Raw genomic sequence first — 13,747 nt, forward strand, 5'->3', positions numbered from 1 at the left:
TTACAGTTTATTTAGGTTTTAATAATAGGATAACACTCTATATATCGACATGTTGGCCACAGCTTTACTTTGGGCAAAGATTTCTGCAGCCCAAGGTGGAAACACGTGAGCATGGTAACACGTCGTAACTTTAGACAACGTAGAACATGTTTAATTTTACATTTTTATTGCAGGTGACACATTTTACTCACTTTTATCTCGCTCGTCTAAGAATATATAGTTTTTAAAGTATTTTTATTTTATTTTTAAAAGTCTTATTCAAGGTACTGGGGAGTGGTGGGGTGGCACCATAGAGCCCTCTATTGACCAGCCGCCACTGTGTAAGAGACTGGTCACAGCTGTAGAAGCTGAATTGGATATGGTGAATTACCAGCTGTGCCGTTAGGGTTTGTAAGTTGAGATGTCTCAGTAGTTGTGCGCTACTTTGTGATTTGTTGATTGACCAGTTCATCCTATTTACTAACTCTTCTCTTACTTTTGTAGCCTGTCGTCCCACGGAGATCATTGCCAGATACAATAGGGTGTTGAGAGCATACAACAGTGGAAAGAAATTGGGCAAAGCATGTGCAATCGCTGGTGTAAATGAGCTGACGGTGAGATGTAAAACAGCAATCCCGGAACTTGCCATAGCTTGCCCAGTTAAGTTTGAAAAACTAATGGCAGGATTCTGTAAAAGAGATAAGATAGCTGACTTTGTCAGCAAATGTGAATACATGATCCAAAATGATGCAGAAGTCAGGGCCAGTGTAGCTAAAAATAAAGCAGTGGGCAAGCTCATACCACACAACAAAAGGGAGCAGAAGTAATCATTTGGGCAGCCGGCTGCCAAGATGTTGGAAGTTACATATGTTATCCACAAATTTTAAACATGACCACTAGCCGCTGTACCTTATTTGTTAATACAGAATAGTAGGCTACTGTCAAGTCATTTTCACTGTTATTTTTCCTTTGATTTTAAGACAAACATTTGTCAAATTAGAGGTGCACAAATTCACTTCTGATGTGTCTTTTCCTTTTATCAGGCCATAATTTTTGTTTCACATTCATGTTAAATATTTTAAAATAATGTTTGCATGCTAATTGCAGTTTTGTAATAAAGGTTGTACTGATTATCTGTTGTTGACTATTTATTTCTCTTTCTCCCACCCTGTTTATTTGTAGCGCAGTGCTACAAATCAACATTGTTTTTAAGGTTTGTTCAGAAATGTGTTTAAAGTTGATCATACTGTTAAAATTAACTGCAATTCTGTTATTGGTGAACAAATGAGCTCTCTAAGACATCACCAATAAAAGGTTTAATGGAGTCAAATGTTACTTTGTGGTTTACAAACAGCTTATTAATCATTAAATAATTATTATAAACATCAGTTGCAACTTTACAATAACATCTAAGTAATGTTTATAGATGTTTATAAACCAAATATTAACCATTTATAAAATGCTACAAATAAAATGTCTTCTATATATTTAATCTTTATAGATGTTTTATAGCCAATTTCTTAAAGGTATATAAATCATTAAATGATTACTATAGTGTTAAAATGTTATGAGTGTAACTATAAACCGTTAATAAATAGTTTATTAATAATTAAGAAACATTATTAATCATTTAATTGTTTGTTAATGATAAAGAAACTATTAAATTAAATTAATAAACTACATATTTGCCATTTATAAATGATTGACATTAATAAACGATTCAATTACCATTTATTAATGGTCTATATGCAGTTTATAAATGATTATTAAGCATTAATAAACTATCTGTTAATCATTTATAAACGATCTCTTTACCATTTACAAATGATGGTTATTGTAAAGTGTTACCGATTCTTGATCTGGTTTCAGCCTCGTGTCCAACTACATGGAATTGAGACTTTTAGGTTAAATTTTTTCATGATTGCTCTTCCATCACTGCCTCTGTTTTTATCTTTGTCTTTTGCTACAGAAATGTAAACACAGCAATGGAGTGAGATGTCGGAGCTCTGAAGGTGATGAGGATGGTTCGGCAACAACAGCAAAAAGAGATGAATCACTCAGTTGTGAGCAATGTGGCAAGACTTTTATCACAGCAACAAAGCTAAGAATTCACAAATGTATTCACACTGTGGACAAACCATTCAGCTGTGATCAGTGTGAAAAGGCTTTTACTACCAAGACTCTGTTAAAAAGCCATCAACTCATTCACAGTGGAGTGAAACCATTCAGCTGTGATCAGTGTGGAAAGGCTTTTACTAAGAAGAGTCACTTAAAAAGCCATCAACTCATTCACAGTGGAGTAAAACCATTCAGCTGTGATCAGTGTGGAAAGGCTTTTACGAAGAAGAGTCACTTAAAAAGCCATCAACTCATTCACAGTGGAGTTAAACCATTCAACTGTGATCAATGTGGAAAGGCTTTTACTACCAAGACTGTGTTAAAAAGCCATCAACTCATTCACAGTGGAGTTAAACCATTCAGCTGTGATCAGTGTGGAAAGGCTTTTACTACCAAGACTGTGTTAAAAAGCCATCAACTCATTCACAGTGGAGTGAAACCATTCAGCTGTGATCAGTGTGGAAAGGCTTTTACTAAGAAGAGTCACTTAAAAAGCCATCAACTCATTCACAGTGGAGTTAAGCCATTCAGCTGTGATCAGTGTGGAAAGGCTTTTACTGACAAGAGTACGTTAAGAAGTCATCAACTCATTCACAGTGGAGTTAAACCATTCAGCTGTGCTCAGTGTGGAAAGGCTTTTACTGACAAGAGTACGTTAAGAAGTCATCAACTCATTCACAGTGGAGTGAAACCATTCAGCTGTGATCAGTGTGGAAAGGCTTTTACTCAGAAGAGTGATCTAGCAAGACATCAACTCATTCACAGTGGAGTTAAACCATTCAGCTGTGATCAGTGTGGAAAGGCTTTTACTGACAAGAGTAATCTAACAAGTCATCAACTCATGCACAGTGGAGTTAAATCATTCAGCTGTGATCAATGTGGAAAGGCTTTTACTCACAAGAGTAATCTGACAAGTCATCAACTCATGCACAGTGGAGTTAAATCATTCAGCTGTGATCGATGTGGAAAGGCTTTTACTCAGAAGAGTAATCTAGCAAAACATCAACTGATTCATAGTGGCGTTAAACCATTCAACTGTGATCTGTGTCGAAAGGCTTTTACTCGGAAGAGTGACTTAAAAAGTCATCAACTCATTCACAGTGGAGTTAAACCATTCAACTGTGATCAGTGTGTCAAAACCTTTACTCATCATGAACAGTTGTTGATCCATCAATGCCCCCATTCTGGTAGAAAGCGGTACCACTGTGACTCCTGTGAAAAAACTTTCAAGCACCAACAGAGCTTAAAATGTCACCAACGCATCCACACTGGACATGATGTGTGGATATGTGATCACTGTGGCGAACTATTTGTACGGTACTCACAGTTAAAAGCTCATGAAGTGACCCACACTGGGGTGAAACCATACCTTTGTGACCAGTGTGGGAAGCGCTACAGCTACATTGGATACCTCAAAGTTCACCAACGTGTCCACACTGGGGAGACACCATACAGATGTGATGAGTGTAAGAAGACTTTTACAACTCTGGGTTCCCTGAAACAACACCAGCAGATCCACACCAGAAAGAAAGCATTCAATCAGTGTCACAGTGAGGTATGTAGAGACTGGTCTCAGTCACAGTGTACACACAATTATGTATTGGATAATTTTGGATATTACTGCAAAATTGTTTGAAAACTGTTTTGAACAACTGTGGTCATTTGAATTCTGTTAACACATTATCAGCTATCATTCAGTCTAACCTGTATTCGTTTTGACACCGAAATCTGGTCCAGGTTAATCTGGGGATGTAGGTTAGATTAGGAATTCTGATGTAATCAGACAACTGAATATTAAATTCCAACAGGTGAAAGTGTCTTCAGATGTCATTTGGGGTGCTCTCTGTCTCAGGCAAGGCATCAGTTCTTCAATGCTGCAGGAAACACTGATGTTCTCTGTGTTTGTTTTCCAAGCAGAACGGAACAGATGGACAAAACTCTCAGACTTGTCAGCACTCTTCCAATGGTGAACAGTGCTGCTTTGACCAGTCTGGACCAACGTCCAACCAGCAAGGAACCCTACAATGACACCAGCGTATGCACACTGGACACAGACTGAATCCCTGCCAAGAAGATTTCTCCATGCAGGGTTCAATAAAAGTTCATGAAGTCCTCCACAAACTTAAAGTCTTTGAGATCCAGCTTCACAGAATTCAGGTCTAATTTCTTGTTTAGTGTCTTCGTTGCTTCGTTGCGAAATCCATTAAGAGGAAAGCTCTCATTAACAGATTTGACTGGTAAATTAATTAAAGCATTCAAAGTGGTTACTCAGTTAAATGAATTATCAGTGGTAGAGGGATAGACGTCTGGATGGAGGCAGTGAGCAGCAGGGTGAATTTCCTGGATTACTAGCTTCATCGTTCCTCAGATCCCTCTGGGCTGCAGGAACCCGTTAGATGCAGAGCTGGTTCAGTGATTCTCTGATGATTAATCATAATTAATTTAGGAGATTACTGGCCTTAGAATTCATATTTATCTATCTATCTCTCAATCTCTCTCTATCTCTCTCTCAGGACATTGATGAAGAATCTCTAATATTGAACAAGTAGATCAAATAATCTCTATGTGCGAGATGAAATATGAAGTGTTCTATGAAAAGTCCAATGTTTGAAAGCTGACATGTAGTTTAGAATCATTTTTTTGTAAATTAGCTGCATCCAGCATTTTTATAACGGCACATTTTCATGCTTTGACAGATGCAGTGAGGGAAAAAAGTTTTCAGACACCCAGAAAATTTTTACACCATCTTAAATGTTATCATGAAATATTTGTTAGTCTTTTTTTTGTGTGTTTCTAAGGGTGTGGCTGCATCAGACAGACACAAATACAAATATTATTTTTGTTTGTTGTTTACAAGACAAACAAGCAAAACTAAATTCTGCCAAATTTCTCATTTTATGGAACCAGTCAGTTTTCAGTTTTTAAATGTCTTTTTTAGAATGTGTTTAGTTTTATGATTGTACTAAAATAAATGACTCTTGAAGACCTCAAAGTGATTGTTAATGCAGTATTTCACAAATGTATGGGATGTCCAAAAACTTTTTTCCACTGCTGTATTTAACAACAATCTGATGTGCTGATGTTAGCAAGACAAACAAGTGAAGGTTTCAGGCTTTTATCTAGAATTCAGGGCTTAAAGTTTTCCGGCGCATGGAAGTGTACCATTTAAAAAATTCCATCCATCTCCGTCCCGAAGGCTCCAACCATGTGCGTCATTGTGCATTCAGTTGCTCCGCTTTAATCAATCAAACTCCAAATCCTACATTAAAAAATACACACCTTCTGTCCAGGCATGCGACTTTCTGATAGAACTTTTATCCAATCACAGTTTTCTAACTGCGAGTGCGCATCGACTGCTGGGTACACGATATGCTGCGCCCTCTTGGTTTGGCATCGTCAGTGCTGCTGAGCCACTGATAAGAAATAACAGTATCCCACAAACAAAATCCAAATTTGCAATATTTGTTGGTGTTTTTTGTGATTATATTTAAAGGGAATTACTGGAAACACATTGATATATATTGCATATTATTTATTTTATTTCTGCTTGGACTGTATACCCATTCCACGTGTCCCAGCCCTGTGGCTGCCTGGTCTCTCCAGAGCGCATGGAGCTCCAATCTGTGAGCGGTGCGGTGAAGAATCGAGCAGCTGATCACTGGTCAATAGCGTTGGAGCTTGTGTTTAGCCCAAAGACGCAAATACTAAAGTTTGCTCAGACTTTGTGTGACAGAGGAGAGAGGATGTGTCTCTGCTGATTAACAAAGAGAGCAGCCGCTGCCGCGATCCCTGAGCTGCGGTGTGTTGACTCGCCCCATTGGCGTAAGTGCGTGCCGTGGAGAACTGCAGGAATACGCATAGACATATATAAAGAGTAGACGCCGCTCGGGGTGCTGCCGAGAAATACGGCCGCCATCTTGGTCCGGTCAGCCGCTCCACTCAGCGCTGTTTGACAGCGCATTGAATCCATCTTAACTCTGAATATTAAACTGACTTTCACGCGTTTTTTATTGTTATTTTTTTGCTGCAAACGTCATACGTGTAGCTATGATACAGGACAAATGGTTCTGCGTATTTTAATATTCATAGCAGGAATAATAGACAATAATAATAGGTAATAGAATATTCTGATATTAAGCTCGACTGTAGACATGTATTTTGCAAACACTGTAAACACACACACACTAATATATGTTGGAGAAGCAGAAAATGGCAGTAAAGTCAATTATTTTAATAATTTGAAGAGACAATATATGATTACACTATATATACATAAACCAAATACTGACTAATGAACACAGTCAGTTTTCTGATATATTGATTATATTGATACTCCATACATGATTTATATATGTAGTATGATTTTCTCTGATATATAACTTTTATCTATTATATATGTGAATGATGTTGATACTCCATCTATGATTTATATATATTCATTTTCTCTGATATATAACTTCTGTCTATTGTTTTATATAGAACTGTATTCATTAGTCAGTCTATGTCTATGGGAATGCACGCCTCAGTGGCGATGCGCGTGCATGCCCCACAGTCCCCATGGTTTCGCCACAAAATAAAAACAAACGGGCTTAGGTATTGAATTAAAAAAAGTAACAAAAACAGAAGTTGTTGATTTTGTTTGATTTCTTAATCTTTAAACATTTTCTATGTTTTACAATGCCAAAAGGAAAAAAGGAAACAGCTATTTAGTTTGCTGGATTTTATTTTGAAAGGAAAAAAAAACAAAGATCAAGCCATAAGGATTTGTCCCATTATTCTACTCGGAACATCTGTTTAGTTAAATATGCACAAACTGAATGTAGCTTATAGGTGATATGAACCTTTTTTATTTGAGGACATATAGGATGTTTGTAATAATGAGTTAAATAGCTCTCAGCAGATTTTGTGACCTTATGCATCTGAATGATGTCTAGCCACAAACAAAAACTCTCCAATCTTAAGCAAATATTAGTAAGAACAGAACGAACGTTTGGGTTGTGTGAAATGAATAATGGATAGTTAAATAAGAATGTTCTTAGCCTGCTTTTCACTGTTTTTTCTTCCCAAAATATAGATAAAAAATAGAAACATTTAAATTGAAAGCCAACTGAACAAATTATACAGTGAATACATTTTTTCCCCTTACCAAAAACAAACAAAATGTGTATCAGTTCAAAATGAAAATCAAATGATTTAAACTAATCACACAGATTATTGAGGTGTATCAAATGAGAAGTTACTAACATGTGCATGTGTGGTTATGTGCTTGATTTTCATGATTTTTTTCCCCTTTACACTAAAATAAATCTTTGCAATTATAGTGATGTGGTATTGAAACATCAACACAAAAAAAAAATCTGACTTGGAGCACTTTCTAAAATGCCTTAAGTTTTGGCCGAGTAAGGTTTTACATTTGAGCAACAATAAAATAATGGGATCATAATGGGCATTATTTCCACCAGATGACCTCATATTTGCTCTGAATTAATAGAATCTCATATATATTGTGTTTTAGTGAGTTTTAAAACACATTTAAATACGTTTATTGACACTATAAATTGGATCTTAGAAGTTCAGGCTCAGGATTTTTTCTCACTTTAAGCCCTGCATTCAGCTGTGATCAATGTGGAAAGGCTTTTACTCACAAGATTAATCTAGCAAATCATCAGCTCATGCAGAGTGGAGTTAAACCATTCAACTGTGATGAGTGTGGAAAGGCTTTTACTCGGAAGAGTCACTTAAAAAGCCATCAACTCATTCACAGTAGAGTGAAACCATTCAGCTGTGATCAGTGTGTGAAAACCTTTACTCAATATGAACAGTTGTTGATCCATCAATGCCCCCATTCTGATAGAAAGCGGTACCACTGTGACTCCTGTGGAAAAAACTTTCAAGCACCAACAGAGCTTAAAATGTCACCAACGCATCCACACTGGACATGATGTGTACGTATGTGATCACTGTGGTGAACCTTTTGTACGGTACTCACAGTTAAAAGCTCATGAAGTGACCCACACTGGGGTGAAACCATACCTTTGTGACCAGTGTGGGAAGCGCTACAGCTACATTGGATACCTCAAAGTTCACCAACGTGTCCACACTGGGGAGACACCATACAGATGTGATGAGTGTAAGAAGACTTTTACAACTTTGGGTTCCCTGAAACAACACCAGCAGATCCACACCAGAAAGAAAGCATTCAATCAATGTCACAGTGAGGTATGTAAACACTCAGTCACAGTGTAAACACAATTGCTCAATGCTGCAGGAAACACTGACATTTTCTGTTTGTTTTCCAAGCAGAACAGAACAGATGGACAAAACTCTCAGACTTGTCAGCACTCTGCCAATGGTGAACAGTGCTGCTTTGACCAGTCTGGACCAACGTCCAACCAACAAGGAACCCTACAACGACACCAGCATATGCACACTGGACACAGACTGAACCCCTGCCAAGAAGATTTCTCCATGCAGGGTTCAGTAAAAGTTCATGAAGTCCTCCACAAACTTAGTCCTTGCGATCCGGCTTCACAAAATTCAGGTCTAATTTCTTGTTTATTGACTTTGTTGCTTCGTTGCAAAATCCATTAAGAGGAAAGCTGTCGTTAACAGACGTGACTGTAAATTAATTAAAGCATTCTAAGTGGTTACTCAGTTAAATGAATTATCAGTGGTAGAGGGATAGATGTCTGGATGGAGGTATCTATCTATCTATCTATCTATCTATCTATCTATCTATCTATCTATCTATCTATCTATCTATCTATCTATCTATCTACATCAACTAATCTCTGATTATGATTGAGTTTAAATATAAAAACATCAAGTGTTCTATGAAAAGTCCCATCTTTGAAAGCTGACATGTAGTTTAGAATCATTTCTTTGTAAATTAGCTGCATCCAGTCATTACCATGACATTGGCATCATGGAACCATGACCACATATATGTGTCTGGAGATAGTGACATTTTGTTCACGGCACATTTTCATGCTTTGACAGATACAGTGAAGGAAAAAAGTTTTCAGACACCCAGAAAATGTTTACACAATCTTAAATATTATTATGAAATATTTGTTGAAAAGTCTTTTTTGTGTGTTTCTAAGGGTGTGGCTGCATCAGACAACCACAAATACAAATGACATATATATATCAGCATATATATATTGCTAACATCAGCAGATCAGATTGCTGTTAAATACAGCAGTGGAAAAAAGTTTTTGGACATCCCATACATTTGTATATATATATATATATGTATGGGATGTCCAAAAACTTTTTTCCACTGCTGTATTTAACAGCAATCTGATCTGCTGATGTTAGCAAGACAAACAAGTGAAGGTTTCAGGCTTTTATCTAGAATTGTTCTTGAGATATTCATCTTCAAACAGCCTCAAATTTCAATGTGACAAAATAAAAACGAGTGAAACTGGGTCTACAGTCCACTGAAAAACCTCTAAGAAAGCATCTGACATACTGAGCTAATATTTCATAGATACCATTAGAAATATCCATAGTTTATGATTTAAAAAAAAAACAAGTTTTTTGGGAGATGGTCAATGATTTGAAATGGAGTTCCACTGTTGGAAAAACCTCAATCTCTGATTCCAGCATCAGTGCTCCATTGTTGCAGTTGTGACGTTGTCTTTCAGATGGTCCTAACACAGGCCACAACTGCTCTGAAAACAACACTCATGTTCTTGTTTGGAACAGTTTCTCAGTAGAAATTACGCAGCAATGTCCAAGTTGTCAGCGGCTCCAGTAAGGAAGACTCTTAATGTGAGGAAGCGCATCCTTTGACTTCTTCCTTGAGGTTTTTCTTGTCAGAAATTGTCTTCCAGTGAGGGACTTCTGACTCTCTGTTCACTTTTTTTGCCCTCTAATATTGTTAAAACACAAGAATCAATGTTTTGGTTCAAATCACATTGTATTTGCATGTAGCTCTGTGTTTTCTGCTTCAGGAATTGGGTGATGTGTACGACCCAGCACCCACAGCTGGTTGGGTGTCATGTGGCTCTGCGTTCTGATTGGATGATTGTCCAACCACTGCCACAAGTATGAAGGTCATCCTGCAGGCGTGGAAGGAACACGTAGTGGAAACACAATAGGGATGAATCCCAAACCGCCCTCTACACACTATCCCTACACACTACCCCTCCGTTTGCGCGTTCCCGCGGAGGGTCCTCCATATCAAGGGCCGTCCCAAACCGCGTAGTGCGGAGGAAGAGTGGACTGTTCAGCCCTTAAATAGCGAGTCTGCATCGATGCTCGCTCTGGACAACTTTTTCAGGAAGTGCAACGTCAAAATGGAGGAGGAAACAACATATTGATATAAGTTCCACATGCGTCCTTTATTTCTCCCACGCCTTTTTCACACTGACAGAACATCACATAAAGAGTGATGAAAAAAGATAAATCAAAAGAAACAAATCTTCTTCTCTGCTGACGTTTGATTTAATTGTGCACCCCCTGACACCTTAAAATTTGAACACAACTGACAGAATTCATTTATTCATTTGTTGGATTTGAAATGCCAGATAATAGGATTGGAAAACGTGAGTGAAAAAAAGTGGGACGCTTTCGTCTTCTGGAAGCAGCAGTGATCCTTGTTAGTTGCAACCTGTGCCACAGCGCTACAGCCATGCACAGTAGGCGTCTTTGTGTTACCATGGCGATGACGTCTTCCGTTTTCCGGTGAGGCGACAGGGCGTCCCATTCCTGACGATCGTATTTATACCCTCCCCCTTCAATAATAGGTGCCCTCCACAGCTGCGAGTGTGACTTCTTTTGGAGTGACACTCGGTAGTGGAGGGGGAGTGTGTAGGGGGCGGTTTGGGATTCAGCTGAGGTGTGTTCATGTGGCCATGCTGAGGAATCCCTCTGCTTCAAGCTAGTGGAGAACATCATAGTAGGTGCTGGTTACTGCCCCCTACAGGTCTCTACACAGTCCTTAATCCTGGAGAATTAGAAAACGACTAAAAAATATATTTTAACTTCATATAACAAAAAATTAACTTACACTCAACTTCTCACACAACTAATTAAGCCTGTCCTGTGGGTCAAAATTGACTCGTTTTAAAGTTTGAAAATGTGGGAAAAAATATCTATTTTCACAGTGAAACTTCTGATGTCCACGTTCTCAACATTTTGGGAAATCTTTAAACATTTTTAGGTGGAAAGAAAGAAAAGTTAAAAATGTTTCTAATGAACATACACACAAAAAATCAACCAAAATCCAGCAAAATTCACTGGATTTTGGTTGATTTTTATGTGAATTTTCATAAAGAAAATATTAGAAGTTTTACTGAAATATATGTGATCACTTTAGATATTTTTAGGATTTTTTTTAGAGATTTTTACTCATTGTTTGGAAAATATTTACAACAATTTTCTTGTCAAATTTGGGGGATTTTTTTTTTTGAAAAGAACACTTAAGAAATTACTGGAATTTTCTTCCTGAAGGTTTTGAAAATTTTCAGAAATTTGGGGAATTTTTTGATTTCTTTTTTTAGACAAAGAAACAATGTTTTTTGGTGCCCGTAAATGAGGACAACAGGAGGGTTAAAACATTAAAAGGCAACATTATTAAGGTTTCTTTTATCAAACGCTTTTCATCAACAAGTACACAAAATAGATTAAAAATATAATCTAACATATTTACTGATTAAAAACTTTGAATTTCTTTATGTTGTTCTTATGCATAAGTCACTATTTCAAACTGGCTCATGTTACTTCCATGTGATCTGCCATTAAAACGGCCACATTCTACCATAAACACTAAATAATAACACATCTGCTCAAAGTTAAAGGCCAACATACGACCCAAACATGACATGGATTTGGTTTTTTGTTCAATTTTGATCATTTTGCATCTTATTGGATCATTTTGTGCATTTCAGCTTGTCTTTAGAAAAAAAATGTATCAATCAGACTGTAAATGATCTATGAACAAACCTCTGTGTAAAACCTTCAGAATGTTGAATAGAATAAATTTGGACCGTGATGAATGTTAGTAAAGATTTCTGGATCAATCGGGTCATTTTGGTCATGTTTTTATCTAATTCAGGTCATTTTTTGTCTCCTTTTGTTGTTTTTGTACCATCTTGGTCATTGTGTGTCACAGTTCCGCTCCTCTGTCCTGTCTGTCTGTCGGTCGGTCTGGTTGTCTCCCATCCGCTCCTCTGCCCTGTCTGTCTTGCCTGTCTTACAGTTCCGTTCCTCTGCCCTGTCTGTCTGTCCAGTTGTCTCCCATTCGCTTCTCTACCCTGTCTCTCCTCCCACAGCTCGGTGCCTGAGTGGAGTCTAGCTTCTCAGCTGACTCCACTCAGGCAATCAACTACCTCCACGGCTCCCGGACAGCTGACTATCATCTCACTAACGACTCACCTCTACAATAAGTACCGTCTCAGCCTTCCACTCCCTGCCAGAGTGTTGAACCAAAACCACGTAGTTAGTTCGCTCTCTCGCCTTTTGCATTTTCTGTTTTGAGTTCCTGCCTTGTTTTTGACATTGTTTTTTCCTGCCTCCATACAGCCAGCTGTCCGGGATCCCCGCTGTCATCCTTCCCCTCCGGCTCTCCCCCAGCCAGTTATCACCGGTTCTTCCTTGCCTGGACCCCCACTCCTGCCTGGAACCCTCACTCCTGCCTGGAACCCCCTGCTCATGCACTCTGGTTTCTCCATCCTGGCCATAATCCACCCCATACAATAAAGCATTCTAAATCATCCTCTGGTCGAGGAAGCGTGGCTCTCTGCTCGGGTCCAACCAGCTCCGTTTCGTGACATTGTGTGGTTTATTTTGGTGATTCTGATTGTCTTCAAGGTTGTTTTTGTTTCAAATTGTTCAGTTTGTGGCTCATTTTGATGGTTGTGTCTCTACGTTTGGTCAGTTTTTGTCTTTAGGGTTGTTCTTACAGGAAATTTTGGTCATTTTGTGCATTTCAGTACGTTTTTAAGATAAAAAGGGTTTAAATCAGACTGTAAATGATCTATGAACAAACCTCTCTGCAGAAGCCTGAGTATTGAATAGAATAAATGTGGACAGCTTGGTGAATGGAAGTGAAGATTTCTGGATCAGTTTGGTCATTTTGAGGCTAATTTTGGTCATTTTGTGTCAGAATGTGTTTAATTTTGATCAGTTTACATCTTTTGGTCCGTTTTTAAACTTGTTGCATCTTTTCATGTTTTTTTTGTGGTAATTTTGTTTATTTTGCATCAAGTTTTGGTCATTTATGTGTCTAATTCAGGTAATGTTGCATCTCTTTTTATTGGTTTTGTACCATTTTGGTCATTTTATGATTCATTTCATGTGTCTGTAAGGTTGGTTTTGTTTAAAATTGTTCATGTTGCTCATATTAGTCATTTCATGTCAGTTTGTCCATTCTGTGACTCACTGGCCATTTCTGTCTCATTTTTCATCTGTTTTGCTCATTTTATCTCTCATTTTAGTCATTTTGCGCCAGTTCAGCTTTTTTTCATTTTGTACATTTTGTGTCTCATTTTCATCATTTTGTTGCGAATTTTTGTGCCTGCTTTTGGTCATTTGTGTCATTTTTGCTTAATTTTAGTCCCATTTTTTGAATGTGGTAACAGTTGTTAGTTCTTCTCTCTGACATCACAATGGTCTTTTAAAAAATGCATTTACTGTCTTAGTA

General features: G+C 37.8%; 1 protein-coding gene across 6 annotated transcripts in view; it reads left to right on the forward strand.

Annotated features, from left to right (window-relative positions):
• LOC127531963 (gastrula zinc finger protein XlCGF26.1-like) overlaps nucleotides 1–9,204 on the forward strand; it is a 90,447-nt gene extending 81,243 nt beyond the window's left edge. For 5 of the 6 annotated variants that reach the window (XM_051942645.1, XM_051942644.1, XM_051942648.1 and 2 more), the window contains 2 exons: nucleotides 1,949–3,652; nucleotides 8,401–9,204. In XM_051942645.1, the coding sequence (XP_051798605.1) occupies nucleotides 1,949–3,652; nucleotides 8,401–8,688 (1,992 nt within the window). In that variant the 3' untranslated portion in view covers nucleotides 8,689–9,204. The remainder of the gene's footprint in view (nucleotides 1–1,948; nucleotides 3,653–8,400) is intronic. The other variant, XM_051942643.1, reaches the window with a different exon arrangement.
• Nucleotides 9,205–13,747: the final 4,543 nt, after the last annotated feature.

Source organism: Acanthochromis polyacanthus, chromosome 22 (assembly GCF_021347895.1).
Source record: "Acanthochromis polyacanthus isolate Apoly-LR-REF ecotype Palm Island chromosome 22, KAUST_Apoly_ChrSc, whole genome shotgun sequence".
In the NCBI taxonomy this organism is placed as follows: domain Eukaryota; kingdom Metazoa; phylum Chordata; class Actinopteri; family Pomacentridae; genus Acanthochromis; species Acanthochromis polyacanthus.